General features: G+C 48.4%; 1 protein-coding gene across 1 annotated transcript; it reads left to right on the forward strand.

Moving 5' to 3' along the window:
* Positions 1 to 5,884: 5,884 nt before the first annotated feature.
* Positions 5,885 to 11,433, forward strand: LOC140720500 (natural killer cells antigen CD94-like). Its single transcript, XM_073035348.1, has 4 exons — positions 5,885 to 5,976; positions 8,765 to 8,907; positions 10,537 to 10,601; positions 11,002 to 11,433. The coding sequence occupies exons 1-4, from the start codon at positions 5,907 to 5,909 to the stop codon at positions 11,198 to 11,200; spliced, it is 477 nt and encodes a 158-aa protein (XP_072891449.1). The 5' UTR covers positions 5,885 to 5,906; the 3' UTR covers positions 11,201 to 11,433.
* The last annotated feature ends 13,023 nt before the right edge of the window (positions 11,434 to 24,456 follow it).

Consider the following 24,456-nt stretch of genomic DNA (forward strand, 5'->3'; position numbering starts at 1 on the left):
CAGTGTTGGATTTCCTGTTAGGAAATGAGATAGGTCAGATTACGGAGATATGTGTTGGGGAGCACTTCAGGTCCAGCGCTCACAATAACACAGTTTCAATATAATTATGGAGAAGGATAGGACTGGACCCAGGGTTGAAATGTTTGATTGGAGAAGGACTAACTTTGAGTAGATGCGAAAGGACTTAGGAGGAATGGATTGGTCCAGTTTGTTTTATAGGAAGGATGTAATAGAGAAATGGAGGTCATTTAAAGGTGAAATTTTGAGGGTACAGAATCTTTATGTTCCTGTTAGGTTGAAAGGAAAGGTTGAATGTTTGAGAGGGCAATGATTTTCAAGGGATATTGGAAACTTGTTTTGGAAAAAGAGGGAGATCTATAATCAACATAGGCCGCATGGGAGTAAATGATGTGCTCGAGGAATATAAAGAATGTAAAAAAGAATCTTAAGAAAAAAATTATAAAAGCCAAAAGAAGATAAGTGGTTGCTTTGGCAAGTCAAGTGAAAATAAATCCGAAGGGTTTCTCCAGTTATATTAACGGCAAAAAGATAGTGAGGGATACAATTGGTCCCTTAGAGCAGGGGTGTCAAACTCATTTTAGGTCACGGGCCGGATTGAGCAAACTGCAGCTTCATGCGGGCCGGATCAGTCGGGCGCGTGCGAACGCAGCTCTCATTGGCTCCGTTTTTTCAGCCTGTTCTCATGTGTCTCAGTCTCTGCTATAACTACAAAGCGTTTCACTTCACAAATTCCGTTTCTTATGAAGAAGACTGCTGAGCAAGCATTATTTTTATGATTGGTATTAACTTGCAATCATAGGCTTCATATCGCCGGGCCATTAATAATTAAAATAATAGATCTATCTAAAATGATCTCGCGGGCCGGATATAATTGTACGCCGGGCCGGATATGGCCCGCGGGCCTTGAGTTTGACACCTATGCCTTAGAGAATCAGAGTGGACAGCTATGTGTGGAGCCGAACGAGATGGGGGAGATTTTGATCTATTTCTTTCCTTCGGTATTCACTATGGAGAAGGGTATTGAATTGAGTAAGGTAAGGGAAACAAGTAGTGAAGTTATGAAAACTATGACGATTAAAGACGAGGAAGAACTGGCACTTTTAAAGACTATAAAAGTGGATAAACCTCCGGGTCCTGACAGGATATTCCCAAGCACCTTGAGGGAAGTTGGTGTAGAAATAGCAGGGGCACTGACAGAAATATTTCAAATGTCACTAGAAACGTGGATGGTGCCAGCGGATTGACGTATTTCTCATGTGGTTCCATTGTTTAAAAAGGGTTGCAAGAGTAAACCTAGCAAGTATAGGCCTGTCGGTTTGACGTCAGTGGTGGGTAAATTAATGGAAAATATTCTTAGAGATGGTATATATATTTCTCTGGATAGACAGGGTCTGATTAGGAATAGACAGCATGGATTTGTGCGTCGAAGGTCAAGTTTGACAAATCGTATTGAATTCTTTGAAGAGGTTACTAGGAAAGTTGACGAGGGTAAACCAGTGGATGTTGTTTATATGGACCAGTATGGCCTTTGACAAGGTTTGCACGGATGGTTAGTTAAGAAGTTTCGATCGTTAGGTATTAATATTGAAGAAGTAAAATGGCTTCAACAGTGGCCAGATGGGAGATGCCAGAGAGTAGTGGTGGATAACTGCTTGTCAGGTTTGAGGCCGATGACTAGTGGTGTGCCTCAGGATTCTGTATTGGGTCCAATATTGTTTGTCACATACATTAATGATATGAATGATGGGTTGGTAAATTGGATTAGTAAATATGCAGATGATACTAAGGTAGGTGGCGTTGTGGATATTGAAGTAGGTTTTCAAAGCTTGCAGAGAGATTTAGGCCAGTTAGAAGAGTGGACAGCGATGGCAGATGGAGTTTAATGCTGATAAGTGTGAGGTGCTGCACTTTGGTAGGAATAATCCAAATAGGACATACATCGTAAATGATAGGGCGTTGAAGAATGCAGTAGAATAGAGTGAACTAGGAATAATGGTGCCAAGTTCCCTGAAGATTGGAATCTCATGTGGATAGGGTGGTGAAGAAAGCTTTTGGTATGCTGGTCTTTATAAATCAGAGCATTGAGTACAGGAGTTGTGATGTAATGTTAAAATTGTATGAGGCATTGGTGAGGCCGAATTTGGAGTATTGTGTACAGTTCTGGTCACCGGATTATAGGAAAGATATCAACAAAATAGAGAGAGTACAGAGAAGAATTACTAGATTGTTGCCTGGGTTTCAGCACCTGAGTTACAGGGACAGGGTGAACAAGTTAGGTTTATATTCTTTGGAGCGTTGAAGGTTGAGGGGGTCTTGATAGAGGTATTTAAAATAATGAGGGGGATAAATCGAGTTGACGTGAATAGACTTTTTCCATTGACAGTAGGGAAGATTCAAACATGAGGACATTAGTTGAAAGTTAGGGGGCAAACGTTTAGGGGTAACACGAGGGGGAACTTCTTTACTCAGATAGTTGTAGCTGTGTGGAATGGGCTTCCAGTAGCACTGGTAGAGGCAGGGTCGGTATTGTCATTTAAAGTAAAATTGGATAGGTATATGGACAGGAAAGGAGTGGAGGGTTATGGGCTGCGTGCGGGCTACTGGGACTAGCTGAATGTAAGCGGCGGCACGAACTAGAAGGGTTGAGATGGCCTGTTTCCGTGCTGTAATTGTTATATGCTTTTATATAAATTATCTAGGTGAATTTGTAGATGGGTGTGTTGGTGAGTTGCACACGATGCGAAGCTGGGTGCTCGTGTGGATCATTTTGAAAACTGTCAAAATAAATGCGACATAGATCAGTCACAGATCCGGCTCGAGAATGGCAGAGTTTAGCCCATCATGTATCCGATGTGTGAAAAATGAACAAAGCGGGAAAACAATAATACAACTGTGAAAAAAATAATAAAATCTGAATTTAGGCGGCCAATTCCCCTTGGGTCCCATGTATCTATCATAATCTTCTGGATAAGCCTTGCCTGAGGGACCTAGTCAAACGTCCAAATGAATTTCACTGAGAAAACACCTACGATTCCAAATTAATCAATCGCATAGGAGAGAGTAAAACACCTCTGGAATCAGTCAGACACTTCTCAGCCTTTGCCGAGTCAAAACAGTTTGACTCTCAGCGATTACGGCTGAACGTAACGGAGGATGTCAGTGACTTGGACGAGGGGATTAAATCTCATGGACCTGATTGAATGCACCCTCGGGTTCTGAAGGAAATAGGCGGAGAGATTGCCGAGGCATCAACAATGATCTTTCAGGAATCGATAGTGTATTTAGATTTTCAGAAGGCCTTTTGACAACGAGCCGCACATGGGGCTGCTTAGGAAGATCAGAGCCCGTAGAATTTCTGGGAAGTTTCTAGAACGGTTGGAGCATTGGCTGATCGGCAGAAAAGAGAGAGTGGGAATGCAGGGATCCTATTCTGGCTGGCTGCCGGTTGCCACACGGATCGGTGTTGGGACCGCTAGTTTCTACAATGTCTGCCAAAGATTTGGACCATGGCATTCATGGACTTGTGCAGAATTTGCAGATGATACAAAGATAGGTGGAGGAGCGGGAAGTGTTGAGGAAACCGAGAGCCTGCCGAGAGACTTAGATAGTTCAGGGGAATGGGCAAAGAAGGGGCAAATGAGACACAATGTTGGAAAGTATCTGGTCATGCACTTTGGAGGATGAAATAAACAAGTAGACTATTATTTAGATAGTGAGAGAATTCAATTTGCAGAGATGGAAAGGTTCTCGTGAGTACTTGTGCACGAGACCCTAAATGGTAACACCCGTGTTCAGTTGGTGGTTCAGTTGATGTGATGTTGAGGCACCAAAAGGCACTCCTGAGACCACACTGAGAGTATTGTGTGCAGCTTTGGGCTTCTCATAAATACTGACATTGGAGAATGTTCAGAGAAGATTCAGGAGAATGACTCCAAGAATCAGAAGGTTGCTATATGAGGAACATCTGGCAGCTCCTGAGCTGTATTCCCTGGAGGTCAGCAGAATGAGGGGAGATCTCATAGAAACTTACCGAGTCTTCAAAGCCTGAACAGATTAGATATGGAAATGTTATTTCCCATGGGTAAGCGATTCTAGGACCAGTGGGCTCGACTTCCGGATTGAACGACGTCCTTTCAGGACTGAGCTGCGGAGAAATTACTTTATTCAGAGTCTGTTAAATCTGTGGAATTTGTTGCCACGAGCGGCTGTGAAAGCCAGTTACTGGGTGCATTTAGCGCAGAGAGAGATAGGCTGTTGATTAGCCCGGGCATCAAAGGGTATCGGCAGTAGGCAGGGGAGTGGGGATGACTGGAAAAATTGCTTCAGCCCATGATTGAATGTCGGGGCAGACTCTATGGTCCTAATGTCCTCCTTCTGCTATCTTATGGTCTCATGGTCTTGTGGTCTCTCCACAGCTGCGCATGAACAGGTGACGAAAGTGAAGATCGGAAATAGACGGTACCGTCTGATCTGCCTACTCTGCCTAGTTACGTCCGCCCTCATCGTGATAGTGGTCCGTCTCTCGATCCATGGTGAGTGGAACGGGGTCCGGGTGGAGTCAGACCATAAGTAAACAGAGTGGAATATATTGTTATTGTAAAACACCGCAGTGACACCGACACGCCCCTTACCGTAACACCGACTAAAACCCCTCACCACAACACGGACACATCCCGAACCGTGATATAAACACGGCTTTTACCGTAACACAATCAAGACTCGTCCTGACACCGACACGCCATTCACCATAACATCAACAGCGCTGTCACGATCAGGACCTTCAACGAGACACAGATGCACTCCTAACCGCGACACTGACACGACCATCGCGGTGACACACACATGGCAGTCACACTGACCGCAAAGCACCCCTCACTGTGAAATCGTCATGCCCCTGACCGTGTCACTGATAAACTCCTGAAGCGACACCGAAACACACCTCATAGTGACACCGACACGCTCTTCACAGTGACACTGTGGTACCGTACACCGTGACACCTTCACGCTCCTCAACGTGATCCTCCCCGCACCGCATCGTGACAAAGACTCAGAAGTCACTGTAACACTCCTTACCGAGACAGTATCGCCCCTCAACATACCACCGATGCACCGCACACTGAGGCAATTACCCTCAACTCACCCTGACACAGGCAAACCCCTCACCGCGATACAGACACCTAAATTATCAATTACACCGACACAGTTCTCTCCGTGACACCGACGCAAACCTCATCGTGAACTCTCACACACACCGTGGTCATGATATTTCTCTGACCGTGACAGAGACATGTCCCGCTCCATGAGATCAGCACATCCAACACCATGACACAGATTCTGCTCATACCGTGACACCACAACGCCCATCAGACTGACATTTTCCTCGCCATGACATCGAGATACACTTTATTGTGATCCGGTACACCTCTGGCCAGGATACGTAAACTGCCACAATGTGGCACAGACAAGCTCCTCAGTAACTCGAGCATGCACCGCACGATACTGCCGCAGACCCCCATGGTAAAAACAAAACATTCACCAGGACATTGATATACCCCCTAGCGTGACGCAAACACGCCCCTCACCGTGGCGCCGAAGCCTCTCACTGTGCATGAGGCACATCCTTCACTGTGACACCCTTCACCGTGGCACTGACACAAAACTCTCTGTGACACGTTCGGCTGCGTGACGCTGACTAACGTGTCACTGCAAACACTAAACTTCTCTTACCATCTCTCTCAGTATCACAGATCCGTCAGTCTAAGATCACCTCCGACCGGAGTTACAATGAGTTAAACTCAGACCTTCAATCCAAGCTTTCTGCTCTCCCCTCTAATCTGTCCGATCTTAACCGAATGCACAGCGATCTCCGTCACCAGTTCACTGAGATGGAAACGAAGTACAGATCTGTCAATCAAGCCAAGGTTCAAATTTGTGAATTGTTGACCAGCAGAAGAGGTGAGACATCATTCCCCTCTTTCACACGCTCCTCATCACAGGACAGGCATGGAGAGAGGAAGCGTCACTCTGTGCTTGACATCGGGAGTGTGTGAAGAGATGGTATGGAGGGTGATTCACTCAGTGTTTGACCCGGCTGGTGTGTGATTGGGCTGCGTGTAGGAAGTTTCACCCGATCACTGAATCCAGGAGTGTGTGATGGGACGCTGTGGAGGGAGATTCACTCTGTGTCTGACCCCGGGGGTATGTGATGGGACGGTGTGGATGGAGATTCACTCTGTGTCTGACCCCGGGAGTGTGTGATGTGACGGTGTGGAGGGAGATTCACTCTGTGTCTGACTCCGGGAGTGTGTGATGTGACGGTGTGGAGGGAGATTCACTCTGTCTCTGACCCCGGGAGTGTGAGGCTATGGGCGGAAATTTGCTTTGTGTGAGAACAGAGAGGGGTGTGATGGGATGGTGTGGAGAGCTTCACTCAGGATGTGTGTGATGGGACGTAATAAGGGATATTCACACGGTGTTAGACTCGGGAGTGTGTGATGCGATCGTGTGGAGCCAGCTTCCCTCTGTGTCTGACACTTCGCTCTGTGGTGTGTTGAGAAGCTGTAGAGGGCGAATCACTCTGGCATTTGGAGTTCGGCCTGAGGGAGTTTCCTTCCGTGTCTGACCGCTGGAGTGTGTCATGGTGCCTTGGAGAGAGAGATTCACACTGGGTCTGACCAAGGGTGTGTGTGTGATTGGACGTTGCTAAGTGAAATAAATACTGTCCTCCGACCCAGGGATTGTGTGATAACACGGTGAGGAAGGAGTAACATCCTGAATCTATCCCCGTGAGTTCGTGATGGGACGGTGTGGAGTTAGATTCACTCTGTATCTGTCCCGGGGAGTGTGTGATGGGACGGTGTGGAGGGAATTTCACTCTCTGTCTGACCCCGGGAATGTGTGATGAGACGGTGTGGAGGGAGCTTCACTCTGTGCCTGACCCCGGGAGTGTGTGATGGGACGGTGTGGAGGGAGATTCACTCTGTGTCTGACCCCGGGATTGTGTGATGGGATGGTGTGGAGGGAGCTTCACTCTGTGCCTGACCCCGGGAGTGTGTGATGGGACGGTGTGGAGGGAGATTCACTCTGTGTCTGACCCCGGGATTGTGTGATGGGATGGTGTGGAGGGAGCTTCACTCTGTGCCTGACCCCGGGAGTGTGTGATGGGACGGTGTGGAGGGAGATTCACTCTGTGTCTGACCCCGGGATTGTGTGATGAGATGGTGTGGAGGGAGCTTCACTCTGTGTCTGACCTCGCGAGTGTGTGATGGGATGGTGTGGAGGGAGATTCACTCTGTGTCTGACGCCGGAATTGTGTGATGGGATGGTGTGGAGGGAGATTCACATTTTTTCCGACCCCAGGAAAGTGTAATGGGACGGTGTCAGTTTTGTCCGGCCATGGAGGTTAGTGATGGGACGGTTTAGAGGGAGGTTACCTCCGTGCCTGATCTTAGTGCAATATATATAACATACAACAATTACAGCAGGGAAACTGGCCATCTCGGCCCATCTAGTCGGTGCCGAAAGCTTACTCTCACCTAGTCCCGCCTTCCTGCAGTCCGCTCATAACACCCCCCCCCCCCCCCAGCCTTTCCCGCCTATATACATTCCGATTTTTTTTTTAACTGACAAAGTCTAACCTGCCTCTACCACTTCTATTGGAAGGTCGTTCCACACAACCACCACCCTCGAAGTAAAGAAATTCCCTTTCGTGATATTCCTAAACTTTTGCCCCTTGACAGTCAACTAATGTTCTTTTGTTTGAATCTCCCATACTCTCAGAGGAAAAACCCTATCCACGTCAACTCTATCTATCCACCTCAGAATTTTAAGTACCTCTATCATGTCCCCCCTCAACCTTCTGCGCTCCAAAGAATAAAGTACTAACTTGTTCAGACTTTCCCTGTAACTTAGGTACTGAAACCCAGGTAACATTCTAGTAAACCTTCACTGCACTCTCTCTATTTTGTCGACATCTTTCCTATAATTAGGTGACCAGGACTGTACACATTACCTCCAATTTGACCACACCAATGCCTTCTACAATTTTGACATTTCATCCTAACACCTATACTCATTGATCTGATTTATAAAGGCCAGCATACCAAAAGCTTTCTTCACCACTCCATCCACATGAGATTCCATCTTCAGGGAACTATGCACCATTTACCTAGATCTCTCCTTTCGGCTGCATTCCTCAATGCCCTACCATTTACAATTTATGTCCTATTTTTATTATACATTCCAAGATTTAGCACCTCACACTTATTAGCATTTACAGTACGTGTGAATGGAAGGTGTGAAGGGAGCTTCATTTCTGTGTGTGACTCCGGGAGTATGTGATGGGATGGTGCGGATAGGGATTCACTCTATCTCTGTCTCAGAGAGTGCGTGATGGGACGGTGTGGAGGGAGCTTCAATCTGTGTCTGACCCCGGGAGAGTGTGATGGGACGGTATAGAGGAAGATTCACTCTGTGTCTGACCCTAGGGGTGTGTGATGGGACGGTGTGGAAGGAGCTTCACTCTGTGTCTGATCCCGGGAGTCTGTGATGGGACGGTGTGGGAGGAGCTTTACACTCTGTCTGACTGCAGGAATGTGTGTCAGGATGGTGTGAAAGCAGCGCCATCTGCCCTCCGAAACCGGGATGACAGGCTCTGGACGGAGATTGATTTTTTTCCTGATTCCAGCTAGTGCAATGGGAGGTCTGGAGGTAGATTCACTGTTCCTTTGTTCCTGATTTGCAGAGCAAAAGTGCCCTCAGAACTGGATCGAAAATGACGTTCGGTGTTATTTTATATCCACCTTGGAGAAATCTTATGATGGGGCGAGGGATCATTGTTCAAACATTGATGCAAGGCTCCTCGAAATAAATTCAAACCAGGAAAAGGTGAGAAGAAGAACAAGAACCTCCCGGGCTCTAATATAGATTCAATCATTCCACACCGTTCCATCACACACTCACGGTGTCAGACACGGAGTGAATCTCCCTCCGCAACGTCCCATCACACACTCCCGGGGTCAGACACAGAGTGAATCTCACTCCCCACAGTCCCATCACACACTCCAGGAGTCACACACAGAGTAAACTCCCTCCACAGCGTCCCATCACACACTCCCGGGGATAGACACAGGGAAAACTCCCTCCACACCGTCCCATCACACACTCTCGGGGACAGACACAGAGTGAAATTCCCTCCACACTGTTCCATCACACACTCCCGGGGACAGACGCAGTGTGCATCTCTCTCCACACCGTCCCATCACACACTCCTGAGGTCAGACACCGAGTAAAACTCCTTCCACACCGTCCCATCACACACTCCCGGGGATAGACACAGATTAAAACTCCCTCCGCACCGTTTCATCACGCACTCCTAGGGTCAGACACCGAGTTAAACTCCCTCCATCCCGTCCCATCACACACTCCAGGGGTCAGACACAGAGTAAAACTCCCTCCACACCGTTCCATCACACACTCCCGGGGACAGACACAGAGGGAAACTCCATCCACACCGTTCCATCACACACTCTCGGGGACAGACACAGAGTAAAACTCCCTCCACACCGTTCCATCACACACTCCCGGGGACAGACGCAGTGCGCATCTCCCTCCACACCGTCCATCACACACTCCTCGGGTCAGACACCGAGTAAAACCCCCTCCACACCGTCCCATCACACACTCCCGGGGTCAGTCACAAGTCAACCTCCCTCCACACTGTCCCATCACACACTCCTTGGGTCAGACACAGAGAGAATCTCCCTCCACACCGACGCATCACACACTCCTGGGATCACACATGAGGTGATACCATCTGCGTCCCTTCACTTCACATTTTCCCCGAAGTCAGGGATGGAAAGAAGCTTCATGTAACCATCAGGTTCGATCAGCATGCGTTTGTTTGGGAGTCACGATGGGGGGGGGGGGGGGGGTTGGAGTGGGGGTGGAGTGCGATAGTGCCTCTGACCCGGACAATCTGAGGGATCTCGTTTGTATTGATGTGCTGCCCGGGTTCAAGTCATTCCCACGACAATGCATCATTTGCAATGAAACGATTGGGCTTTATGATTCTTCATTTGACTATTGATTTAGTGTAGCAAAGAAATAGAAAAAGGTCCCATTTTAACGGAACATGCTGACGAGTTCGTTGTTGCTCCCTGTCTAATCCGCTCCTCGGAGCTCACTGTTTTCCTGTCGTCCGTTCTCCATCGATTTCCCCCGGGCGTGGTCGACTGCCGAACCCATTCCAAGTCCGCTCAGGCCTGCAGTCTACGATTACCCCCGTTCTGGCATCTTCTCTCTCCATCTTCTGCCGAACAAAAGCCCGCGAATCCCTCGCTCTCGGGCTCACAGGAAAGAAAACCCCTCCCATCAGGGGACGCCATACATTCCAAACCCCCGTTATCTCTCGTCATAACACAAACACACTGCTGCTACAGAGAAACCATTACATTAGCAGTGAAACATTTCCCAGGGCGTTCAATTCATATTAATAGAATGGATTTAATTTCACAGGAATTTGTTTCCACATCTATCGGCTATGCATACAGAACTTACTGGATTGGAAAATGCAGAGACGGGTGAGGTTTGCACTGTTACAGGTCGGTGGTGTCGCAGTGACACGAGGCCGTGGGGAGAGATTCGGGCAGTGGGATTAGTTCGGAGTCTGACACGAGGCCTTGGGGCAGTGAGATAGGTTTAGTGACTGACAGAAGGCGGGGGGATTAGTTTGTTGACTGATGCGGGGTTGTCATGAGAGGGTGGGGAAGTGGGATTAATTTGGGAACTGACTCTGTATTGTACAGGAGAGCGGCAAAGGGCTTGGGGCTGTGGGAAGAGCGCGGTATCATGGGATTAGTTTAGAGGCTGTCAAGGGACTGTGGGGAGAACACAGATTAGTGGGATTAGTTTGGCGACTGTCTCCGGTTGTCTGCTGGATCTGTTTTGTCTCTGTTGACATTGTCTAACTCTCTTTGATAGGAATGTGGTCTCTTATCTTTTGTACAAGATGTACTATGGATCGCCCAGCTGCAGTAAGTGCGGCTCTTACAGTCGGAGTTACATTTGCAACAGTAAATACAGATTCATCTGCGAGAAGTCTGCACATTTATACCCGGATATTCCAGAAGAGATCCAAGTTCTCTGTCAACAGCCTGTCGGGCCGAATACAATAAACTGATTACACCCCACTTCTCTCCAATCAATCTACCCCTCTCCCAAACCCGCATCCTTGCATCCCCTCCCACCCTCCCTTCCCCTCCCTCCTACCCTAGATTCCTCCTCTTCTAGATTCTCTCCCCCAATACTCTCCGTCTCCACACCTCGACCACTCTTCTTCATTCCAGGCCCCAAACTCCCCCGATCCCCCCTTATACTCTCGCTTTCTACTCCTCTTCTCTTCCTCCCCTTCTCGGCATTTCATTCCGCTTCTCCCAATTAATCTTCCCTTCACCCCGACTCCATTATCAGCCTCTCCGCTCTCCGTTCTCTTTACACACTCTCACCTCAATTCTGTGCAGTCTGTCTCACAATTCCCCAACCCAGGGGAAAAAGACTGCGCTCATTCACACTATCAGTGCCACTGATGGCTTCATACCCACGCTCCAAGGAACTAAGTGCCTTCTCTCCGTATCTCAGAACCTCGATACACGGCAACATCCTCGTAAATCTCCCTCTGTACACTTCCCAGCTCAGTGGCATCTTTTCCACAGGAGGGCGAACAGAACATAACCTCCAAGTGCGGCCTCACTGAGGTCGTGTACAACTCGAACCCGACCTCTGCACGGAACAAAGATGTACAATTAACGCAAATTGGGAAAACTAATAAATACTGCAAAAAATGTGAATGCCGAGAGAGTGTTTAAGTGTTCACGGAGTGTTCTCAAACTGATGGCGGAGTGGAAGCAACTGTTTGTAAATTGTTGAGTTCTCAGGCGCCTGTACCCCCTCCCCGATGGTACAGATGAGCACAGGGCATTTCCCGGCGGGAGGGGGTCCTCGCTGATGGATGTGGTCTTCCCGAGCCATTCCTTCTTGAACATGTCCTCGATGGAGCGGAGGGTTGTGCCCGTGATGGGGTTGGCTGAGCGTTGAACCCGCTGCAGCCTCTGGCGACCGTCTGCGTTGCAGCCTCCACACCAGGCGGCGATGCGACAAGTCAGAACGCTCTCCACAGTACATCCCGAGAAATTTGCGAGTCTTCGATGACAGACCACACTCCCACAAACTCCTAACGTCTGTAACGAGAGAGATAGGGGTGATGCTGAAGGCAAATTACAAACAAGAAACTAGAAATGTATCTCCTACGGTTGAGCACCGAGTGCTCGGCGCGAGGCCTTCTCCGACAGACATTCCATGAAGGAATGTTGACAGGCAATAATTGTCAGTTTATGCCCTAAGCGGAAGGTGACAGCTAACCACACTCTGGGGAATGGGACTAACGAAACCTTGATGCCTGCCGCTGTTCAGTCGGGAACGTGGCAACCTCTTCGTGTTTTAATGAATGTGTTATCTGTACCCAGATGGATTCAACATTCTGCTCCGTAGAATTTATATCGGCTCTTACTATCGCCCTGATCCCGTCCTTAATTAAGAGCGCTACCACCTCCTTGAACATCCTGCTTATCTGCCGATATTCCCTGATATCCTTGGATATCGAATTCCCAATCCTCTCCACCCTGCAACCACGTCTCTATAATGGCCACTACATCAGTCCCAGTTGCACTGATTTGTGCCACACGTTCATCGATCTTATTTGAGGCAGTATAGGCATTCAGATAAAGGGCTTTTACACTCATTCTGCTTTTTAGAATCATGTCACCTTTCTCTTTTCACACTTGAATTTTCTTCGCTTCACTTCACTCCACTCTTACACAATATTCGAGACAACAGGAACGCTGGAGTGCTGGCGTTTGCTGAGGGGAGAGTGGGAGATGGAGAGACTTTATCCCGTCCTTTCAATATTCGATAATTTTCTATGAGATCCCCATGCAATCTTCTAAATTGCAGTAGGTGCAGGGCCAAAGCTCCCAGACCCTCCTCATATGTTAACTCCTTCATTCCCGGATTTGTCCTCGTCAACGTTCTCTGGAGTCGCTCTAAATACAACACATCCTTTATGTTGCCCAGATCTGCTGACAGATTCCATTTGAATTTAATACCGAAGAGGGTGAGATTCTCGAGTCCCTATGAGATAGCTTTTTGGAGCAGCTCGTTGTTTGAGGCCACAAGGGTGTCAGCTATTCCGGATTGCGTGCTGTGCAATGAGCCAGATTTTGTTAGCGAGTTTAAGGTAAAAGACGCCTCAGGAGAGTGATCATAGTATGGTCGAATTCACCCCGAATTTGAGAAGCAGAAGCTAAAATTAGAGAACCTGCAAAGGAGGATCGTGAAAATGAATCGAGGTATTAATAGTTTGTCATGTGAAGAGCTTTTGATGGCTCAGGGTCTGTATCCACTGGAATTCAGAAGAGTTTACATTGCCTCTCCCGCCATCTGAAATATCCTATGCACATTTTCTCTAAAAAGTCCTTTAGCTTTCGATAAGTTCCAACGCAGTCACCCTTTATTCTTCTGTATTCCGCTGAGTGCCGACCTGGAGGCAGAAAACGCTCCTCATCTGACAGCACTTTCAATCCCGGAATCACTCTCATGACCCCCCTTTGAACCCTCTGCAACGTAAGTGCATTCTTCATTACATTAGCGGCCCCAAGTCACTCACAACGTTCCAAATGAGTCTTCATCAGTGCCCTATAAAGCCTTAAGATTGTATTATTTCTTTAATAGTCCTTTCGCTATGAATGCAAACATCCCGTTCTCCTTCCTCAGCTTGCAGGTTAACCCTTACCAGGATTCCCAATGTCCTTTGCAACATTTCTTTTAACATTCTCTCCATTTAGAAAACAGACGAGGCTTTTACCAAAGCGTATGACTGTACACTGCCCCACACTGTTTTCCACCTGTCTCTTGTTTGCCCATTCTCCTAATCTGTCTGAGTCCTTCTACAGCCTCTGTGTTTCCTCAACACTACCTGTAGATCGGTAACGTTACGACTGATCAGCGCTGACTCTGGTTTCCCAATCCGGACGTCAGTTCACTGGTTGCGAATGGACGTAGGCTGAACCCGTAGTTGGAGCCTGTTGACTGCAACAGAGGAAATGGTTGAGCTAAACGCTAAGATGTTGTCGATATAACGTAGCCTGACGCAGCTGTTGCTCTTGCTCAGATGGCCCAAGACCAAGCGGAGAGCAAGTCACTTTGTACCTGCTGCAGACCAATTGTGCAGAAACACAAATTGCAGCGGGTCAATGACCCGTTTCACTCCTCCGTTACCCCCCGGATACAGATCCCTCGGTTATCAGCCTCTCCACAGTTCTGTGTGGATAAGCCCGCCAAATTGTTCCAAGTCATTTCCTGCCGTGTGTGCAATTTCACCACCCCGCCCTGCCTAGACCTCGCCTCCCCTTCCTTCCTCTTCCCTCCACAACACAGCGGCTCTCAGACAACCAGACACACAGTCTCAGAGACAGACGCACAGTTCAGGACTACCGGAATGGTGAAAGGTAGGGAGGTCGTGGGGAAGGAGGGAATGGTGAGAGGGAGAGAAGTACCGGGAGACGCGCGAGGGTGGAATTGAGGGAGACGACAAAAGGAAAGGGGTGGTGGAGGGCTGGCGTGTCAGGGGAGTAGGGAGAACGAAAAGTTGAGATGGGAGAGAAGTGGGAGTGTGGGAGGCCGCGTAGGGAATCATCCGATAAAGGATGGATGGAGATGGGGTGAATTGAAGTCAGGGTGGGTAATGGGGAAATGTTAATACTGAATAATGCACATCAGGTCACACACCACACACAACATCCCAGACGGAATTCGACACTACAGGAACAGCGGAGTGCAGGAACAGAGAATGTTGAGGAGAGAGTGGGTGATGGAGGTTTTGGCCTCTGTTTCTGTTTCGAGTAGCGTCTGATGCGGTAGTGCGGGTGGAAGGGGGAAGCACAGTATATCTGAACGGGGAGTGTGGAGGCAGCTACACTCTAAGTCTGACCCATGGGTGTGTGATGAGACGGTGTGGAGGGAGCTTTACTCTGTGTCTGACACTTGGAGTGTGCGATAGGACAGTGTGATGGAAGCTTCACTCTTTGTCTGGCTCCGAAAAAAGAGTGAAGTATCGTGTTCGGGGAGCGTCACTCAGTGTCTGATTCCCGGAGTGTGTGATGGGATGATATGGAGGGAGCTTGTCTCTCAGACCGACTGACGGAGTCATAGACTCATATACCTTTGGCACTGGAGCGGCCTCCAATCAGAGATCGGGAGCGGGACAATGTGAGCATAAACAGCAGCGCCTCGTGTTTGTTTCAACAACAGCCAAACGGGGAGAGAGTGATAGGGAAGACATATAGAGATGTGTTTACACCCAATATGTAGGATACACGAAGCTGGGTGACAGAGAGGAAAGTGAAAGGGGTTAAACAGCCAGATCCAGTGCAGAGACCCTTTGTGGCCAACCTGCTCAATAACGGAAACAAAAAAGAGGTACTGTGGACGAGAACAGGATTTTTCGGTGGTATGCGGACTTGATAAGCACAAGTATATAGATAAGAAGAGGGAGCCGGTTCTACAAATGTATGTATGTGCAGGTGAGGCTAAAATTATAAAGAACATCCAGTAAAAGAAGTGGCTAAAGAGTTGGGCTTGGAGCGAGGTCTTGAGATTTGTGTATCACTGGGCTCTCTTCCACGGAAGGTGCGACCTCTACAGACGCGACGGTTTCATTTCATTTCAATTCAATTCAGTGCAAGTTTCATTGTAATTCGATCACACAGGAATGCAATGTATACAGCCAGGACCAATCTGCAACACTCAACACCAACAGTCACACACGGCGCAAAGCACACATAATATGTATCAAATAGAAAGATAGAAAGCATATTTAGGATATCTGTAAAATACACGTACGCATTACGTACACACAAACACAGACACACACACACACACACACACACACGCACGCACGCACACACACACACACACACACACACGCACGCACGCACACACACACACACACACGCACACCCACACACACCCACACACACACACACGCACACACACACACACACGCACGCACACACACGCACGCACACACACACACGCACACACACACGCACGCACACACGCACACACACGCACACACACACACACACGCACGCACACACGCACACACACGCACACACACACACACACACGCACACACACGCACACACACACACACACACACACTCACACGCACACACACACACACACACACACACACACACACACACACACACACACACACACACACACACACACACACACACACAGAGTTATGCAGCTTGAAGCCCCTGGACACATTGAATGCCACCGTAATCTACAATTGTTCACAGCAGAGCTTACCTTCTGCCGAGGGAACACTCGCGGGCTGCCTGGAGGCCGCGCCTCACCGACCCCACCTTGGTCTTCTCCTTCATTTCCTCTCCAATGAACAACTCTGTCAGTTTACACCTGAACCGGATTGGAACTGATACACCAGGGGTAAGGTTTCGCTATTAAAAGGGGGGAATGGTTGTATAAACGAGAGTTGCAGGGGGATGTAAAGAAGAACACTATTGCATATAGTTGAGTGGGTGTTGGTACAGACATTGAGGAGACGTCAGACGAAGTCGTGAAGCAAAAGTTGAGCCTGCGAGGACTCATGTTCTGAGCTGCGTACGTTTCAATGCAGGAAGTATTGTTCGACGGACAGATGCGCTCAGGGCACGGGTCAATAAGCCTGACACTGTAGATATTACTGAAACTTGATTTCAAATGAGGCAGTACCGTTTGCTCAAAATACCAGTTTCCGCTGTTTTAGTCGTGCTAATTTGAGAATATTTCAAGAGCGAGGGGCGGATTTACAAGTCAGTGATGATATCTGGGCGTGCTCAGTCAGCTCAGATTGAAGAACTTGTCTTAGTGAGGCTTCATGGTCGGAACTGAAGAATAAGAACGGTATGAACTCGTTCATGGGGCTACATTATCGACCACCGAACAGTCCTGTGGATTCAGAGGAACAGATCTGTAGAGAGTTCGCAGACTCTTGTAAGAAACATAAGGTTGTGATAACATGTGATTAATATTTTGGAAATCAGGTCATCTTTTATTCGCGTAGCTATTCACAGCAACAGAGATTTTGACCAGGGGTCCCCCAAACTTATGCATGGCACTGTATATTTTGGCAGCAGCATTCAGACATATAAAAGAAACATTCAGTTGAACAGATGGGTAAGGCGTTGGGTCGGAACGAAGGCTTCAGATATGCGTATCATTGGTCACTCTTCGACGGAAGGTGCTAGCTCTATAAACCAGTAGGTTTCATTTCATTTCAATACAATTCGAATCAAGCTTAATGGTAATTCCATCATACATGAATATCCATGAATACAGCCAGGACCAAGCTGCAAAACACAATACCAGCAGTCACACACAGCGCAGAGCACACATAATATATATAAGGTATAAAGATATGAGACATGTACGGCATATCTGTAAAAGACATTCACACAATATGCACACAGTCACACAGATAGAGACACACACACGGACACACAAACACAAAGACACAGACACGGACACACAACACCCCCACCCACCCATACACACACACACACACACACACACACACACACACACACACACACACACACACACACAACACCCCCCCCACACACACACATACACACTCACAACACCCCCACCCACCCACACACAACACCCCCACCCACCCACACACACACACACACACACACAACACCACCACACACACACACACAACACCCCCACCCACACACAAACACACACACACAACACACCCACCCACACACACACACACACATACACACACACACACAACACACCCACACACACACACACACACACACACACACACACACACACACACACACACACACACAACACACCCACACACACACACACACACACACAACACACACACCCACACACACACACACACACACACAACACACCCACCCACACACACACACGTCCACACGTTCGTATAGATGCATCTATGCAGCTACTTGAGGCCCAGGGTGCTTTGTGAGCTACCGAAATCCACATTCGAGCGCAACAGAGATTGTCTCCTGCTGAACCAACACTAGGGGGCGGCAGAGACTCCGGCCTGCAGGCCGCGCCACAGCGACGCGTGGTGTTCGGATCCTTCATTTCCTCTGGCATGTGCCAGGCTTTCAGTTTACACCTGCACTGGAATGGAACTAACATCCCAACAGGAAGGTTTGCCATTAAAATGGGGAGTGGTGAGGTTTAATCTGAAGTTGCAGGGGGATGGAAACCAGAATATCATTTCATACAGTTGAGTGGTTTAGCGAGAAAGTCTGAAAGAAAAAAAGGTTGAGACTGCTGGGACTCAGGTTCTGAGCTGTGTACATCTCAACGCTCGAGAGGCAGTTAAGCTCATTTTAGTCATCCGTGAGAAATGATTGCGGGAGGGGAGGTCTATAAGCTTAGTATTCCAGTTTACCTCTGTTTTAGTTGTACTGATGCGGAAATACTTCGAGGCTCCGGGGCTGCTTTACCAGACAGAGAAAATTTATCGGCGGTGCTCAGTTAGGACAGACTGAAGAACTCGTCTCGGTGAGGATATATGGGTGGATCTGAGGAATAAGAGAGGTATACACTCATTTTTGGGGCTACGTTATCTACCACCTAAAAGTCCTGGTGTTCAGAGGAATAAATCTATAGCCAGATCGCAGGCTGTTACAAGAAACATAAGGTTGTGACCTTGGATGATATTGACTTTCTTGGCATTGGCTGTGAGCCTCATACTGTGAAAGAAACAGTGGGATATTTTGTCAAATGTTTTCCAGAAAGTTGCCTTAATCAGTTCGTATAACGTCCCAACGAGAGATTGCATTACTTGATCGCCCCCTTTAGAATGGGACAAGACAGGGAACAGAAGTTTGTGCAGGGGGCCACTTTGCATCGAATGATTACAGTGCGATTAGATAAAAGGTAATTAAGGAAAAGGATATCTATGACCCTGGGGTTTAGTCTCTAAGTTAGTCAAAGGCCAACTTTATTGGGGTCAGGAATGATCTGGCAAGTATGGATTCGGCCAGGTTGTTTCCTGACAAAGTTGTACTTGGTGCGTTGGAGATCAAGCGTTGTTTAACCTCAGTGCAGAAGGGAAGGGCCAATACCGGGAACAGTGGGAAACTTTGAAGGAGATTGTTAGTCTCCAAGATTGGGCTGCCGAGGAAACGACGGACAAATTAGATAGGAATTGGGACTGGGATTGACGTTTCCGAGTTCACTAATTGATTTCGGGTCGCCCCGATACAGGAACAGTATGGGGTTCTTTGGAGAGATACAGATGGGGTTTACGGAGACGTATTCAGGAACAGAGAACAAAATCTATAAGCAGAGCGCGGAATTTTTTGGTTTCTTTTCTCTGGAGAGGGGCGGTCTGAGGGAACAGCTGAAAGTTGTTTACGTCATTACGAGAGACACAGATAGAGCAAACAATAGGTATTTTTAGCCCTAGGATGGAAATGTCTAATCGCAGAGGGCGCGTATCAAGATGAATGTGGGTAAATTCAAGAAATATGCGTTTGGCAAGATGCTGTTGTCACAGAGAGTGGATTGTGATTGGAGCGTGCTGCCAGCGCTGGTGGTGGAGGGAGAATCATAGAGGCGTGTAAGAGGATCTTTAACAGGGACGTGGGTGTGCAGGGAATTGAGGGGGACTGATGTTGTGTCGGCAGAAGGGATTCAGTTGACAACACACACAAAATGTTGGTAGAACACAGCAGACTATGCAGCATCTATAGGGAGAAGCGATGTCGACGTTTCGGGCCGAGACCCTTCGTCAGGACTAACGGAAAGGAAATATAGTAAGAGATTTGAAAGTAGAGGGGGAAGGGGGAAATGCGAAATGATAGGAGTAGACCGGAGGGGGTGGGATGAAGCTAAGAGCTGGAAAGGTGATTAGCCAAAGTGATACAGAGCTGGAGAAGGGAAAGGATCATGGGACGGGAGGCCTCAGGAGAAAGAAAGGGGGGGGGAGCACTAGAGGGAGATGGAAAACAGGCAAACAAAAAATTAATATGTCAGGGATGGGGTAAGAAGGGGAGGAGGGGCATTAACGGAAGTTAGAGAAGTCAATGTTCATGCCATCAGGTTGGAGGCTACCCAGCCGGTATATAAGGTGTTGTTCCTCCAACCTGAGTTTGGATTCATTTTGGCAATAGAGGAGTCCATGGATCGACATATCAGACTGGGAATGGGACGTGGAATTAAAATGTGTGGCCACTAGGATATCCTGCTTTTTGCTGGCGGACCGAGCGTAGGTGTTCCACTAAACGGTCTCCGAGTCTGCGTCGGGTCTCGCCAATATATAAAAGGCCACACCCGGAGCACCGGACGCAGTATACCACACCAGCCGACTCACAGGTGAAGTGTCGCCTCACCTGGAAGGACTGTCTGGGGCCCTGAATGGTGGTGAGGGAGGAAGTCTAAGGGCAGGTGTAGCACTTGTTCCGTTTACAAGGATAAGTGCCAGGAGGGAGATCGGTGGGAAGGAATGGGGGGACGAGTGGACAAGGGATTCGCGTAGGGAGCGATCCCTGAGGAAAACAGAAAGAGGGGGGAAGGGAAAAATGTGTTTGGTAGTGGGATCCCGTTGAAGGTGGCGGAAGTTACGGAGAATTATATGTTGGGCCTGGAGGCTGGTGGGGTGGTAGGTAAGGACAAGGGGAACCCTATCCCGAGTGGGGTGGTGGTTGGATGGGGTGAGTGCAGATGTGCGGGAAATGGGAGAGATGCGTTTGAGAGCAGAGTTGATGGTGGACGAAGGGAAGCCCCTTTGTTTAAAAAAGGAAGACATCTCCTTCGTCCTGGAAAGAAAAGCCTCATCCTGAGAGCAGATGCGGCGGAGACGGAGGAATTGTGAGAAGGGGATAGCCCTTTTGCAAGAGACAGGGTGGGAAGAGGAATAGTCCAGGTAGCTGTGAGAGTCTGTAGGCTTATAGTAGATATCAGTAGATAGGCCGTCTCCAGAGATGGAGACAGAAAGATCAAGAAAGGGGAGGGAGGCGTCGGAAGTGGACCAGGTAAATTTGAGGGCAAGGTGAAAGTTGGAGGCAAACTTAATGAAGTAGACTAGCTCAGCATGTGTGCAAGGGGCAGCGCCAATGCAGTCGTCGATGTAGCGAAGGAAAAGAGGCGGATGGATACCGGTGTAGAGTTGGAACATGGACTGTTCCACAAAGCCAACAAAAAGGCAGGCATAACTGGGACCCATACGGGTGCCCATGGCTACACCCTTGGTTGGGGTGAAGTGGGAGGAGCCAAAGGAGAAATTATCGAGAGTAAGAACTAATTCAGCTAGACGGAGGAGAGTGGTGGAGTGTGTCAGCGATTTTTGATGATGTACTGTACCTTCTGGAGGCATCGACTATGAAAGAGATCTTGGATAGAAGGTAGAGAGACCCCAATAACCTTCTCTTCTCCACTAACCACCCTCTGCAAGGCACTTTTGTCGGCAGCACTGCAGCTGGAGGACCAGGTTGTGATGCAAAAGGTCAGCACACTCTGAACCACTCCTCTGTAGAATGTAGTTAAGATGTTAGTGGGGAGTGATGCTTGTTTAAGCTTCCTCAGAAAGTGCAATCTCTGCTGGGCCCGTTTCACAATCCCAGTGGTGTTCCTGGACCAGGTGATATTGTCCGAGATCTGCACCCCAAGGAACCTGATGTTTTCCGCACTCTACACTGTGGAGCCGCTGATGCTGAGGGGTGTGTGCTCAGGCTGAGACCGTCTGAAATCGACGATCATCTCCTTTGTTTTGGTTACATTAAGCATCAAGTTGTTGTCACTGCACCAGCTCTCTAGGTGTTTGACCTCCTCCCTGTACATTGTTTCATCATTTTTGCTGATGAGCCCCACCACCGTGGTATCATCAGCAAATTTAATGATCAGGTTCTCCTTGAATCTGACTGCACAGTCATGTGTTAGCAGTGTAAACAGCAATGGGCTAAGCACACAGTATTGTGGGGATCCAGTGCTCAGTGTGATGGAGTCAGAGATGTTCCTCCCAACACGAACTGACTGTGGTCTCAGCGCCGGGTATGTTCGTGTTGCTGTGAGGTACGTGCCGGTGTCACTGTGATAGGTGAATCTGTGCCCCGGCGAGATGTGTACCGGAACACACTGAACTGTATCTCGACGTCACGACGAGGGAAATGGCAGACTGTGGGGTCTGGTAGTGTCACGGTGGGTGGAGTATCTGTGTAATGTGTGGTGCTGGTCTCATTGAGAGGGGTGTGTCTGTGCCACCGTAACAGGCATGTCATGACCACGGCGTGTGTGAGATTGTCACGCTGAGGTGTGTGTCGGTGTGATGGAGAGGACTTTGTCGGTGTCATTGTGAATTTATGTGTCGGTATCACGGTAAGGGGTTTTCCTGTGTCAGGGTGAGGTGTGGGTAATTGCCTCAAAGTGGATTCAAAGTGGAGTTTAACTCATGGACTGGTAGTCGACATTGGCGTTGGGTCCTGTTCATCTCCTGATTTTCTACCCAAAGGAGTTTGTAGTTTCGGTCAGAGATGATCTGAGATGGTGAAGGATGTTTGGCGTTTATAGTGTGTCAGCGTCACGCTACTGAGCGGGTCACGGAGAGTGGTATGTCAGTGTCATGGTGGAGGGTGCGGTGGCACTGTGAGGAGCGTCGGCACCACCGTGAGGTACGTGTCTGGGCGACGCTGCGGGGAATATCATTTTACCAGCGAGGTTTTCTTGGTGATACGGTGAGCGCTGCGTCAATATGGTGGTGATAGTTGATTCCCTGTCACACTAAGTTGGTGTTTCAGTGAGAGTCGTGTAGCTGTCATTGTTATAGGTGTTTCTGTGTCTATGTGAGAAGTGTACCGGGTCAAATCACGGTGTATCTCTATGTCACGGTGAGAGATATGTCGGGGTCACAGTGCAAGGTTTGACGGTGTTGCAGTGAGAGACTCGTCGGTGTCATAGTGCCCGGTGTATTGGTGTGACATTAGCAAAAATGTCGATGTCACGGTGAAGGGTGTGTCTGTGTCATGGGAAAGGACCTGTTGTGTTCACGGTGGATGTGTCGGCTTCACAGTAAGTGTAGTGTTGTTGTGACGGTGACGACTGAGTGGGTGACGCTCTGAGGGGCTTGTCGGTGTCACGGTGAGGGATGTGTCTTTGTGATGGTGAGGGATATGTCGGTGTTTTGTTGGAGTGGCTTTTGTTGTAATGATAAGAGATGAGTCTGGTTCAAAGAGATGGACGTGTCTGTGTCACTGTGAGGGATGTGTCCACGTCACAGTGCGTCACCTGTCGGTGCCACGGCGAGAGGCGTGTCAGTGTTACAGTGAATCGTTATTATATTAGGTTGTGTGTTGATATCGGGTTGAGGGATATGTCGGTATCATGTTGAGGGATGTGTTGGTGGGCGTTGTGTCGATGTCACCGTGAGAGATGAGTCGTGGTCATGCTGAGAGACCCGAGAGTACAACAGTGAGGGTTGTGTTGATATCACCGTAAAGGGTGTTTCTGGGAAATGTTGGGAATGTGTCGCTGTTACAGTGGCCATTTTTATTCTCTGCGGTTTGGTCTTTCCGACCGGTGTGAAACTCACCATGAATCCTCCAGCAGATACCCGTGATAATGAGGATCGCTGTTAAAACGCAGATTAGCCATATGCTTGGGTCTGATCGTTTTCTCCTTGCAGGTCTTTCACTGGCCAAACCGCCTGTGGAAAAAAAAAATCGTTCCTTGTTTTTGTCAATCCATCGTCATATTCCATGATCTACCCCTCCCCTATTCTTCCCATCCTCTGAGATCAAATTACAATCTTTAGCTCATGCAGAGCAGTGAGTGTAAATCACAGAACAGAACAGGCCCCTTGGCCAGAAATATTTGCTTTACCAATTATATTTCATAGCAAATTCGTCTTTACAGACACAATGTTCATCTCCCTCCAAAACGTGCTTATCCACGTGTTTGTCAAAGAGCCTGTAAAACACCCCTATCAATTTGCCTCCACCGCCACCCCTGACATCACATTCCAGTCACCCACGCTCTCTGTGTAAACAAAACCTTGCCCCGCACCTCTCCTGAAAAGATACTCCCTCTCCCCTTCCACTCCGTGGTATTAGACATTTCTCTCTGGGGGAGAAATGCCCCGGTTGCCTGGTCTATCTCTATCTCTCGTCATGATAGAGACCTGTATCAACTCTCCCCTCAGCTTCAGAAACATGAAATACATAAGAAGTTATCTGTCCTTTGTGCCGTGTGTGACCTTTATTTTTGTGTTTGGCACCTTTGTCCTGCAGTAACGCAGACTCGTTTGTCTGTATT

This window comes from Hemitrygon akajei, unplaced genomic scaffold, assembly GCF_048418815.1.
Source record: "Hemitrygon akajei unplaced genomic scaffold, sHemAka1.3 Scf000043, whole genome shotgun sequence".
Taxonomy (NCBI): Eukaryota; Metazoa; Chordata; class Chondrichthyes; order Myliobatiformes; family Dasyatidae; genus Hemitrygon; species Hemitrygon akajei.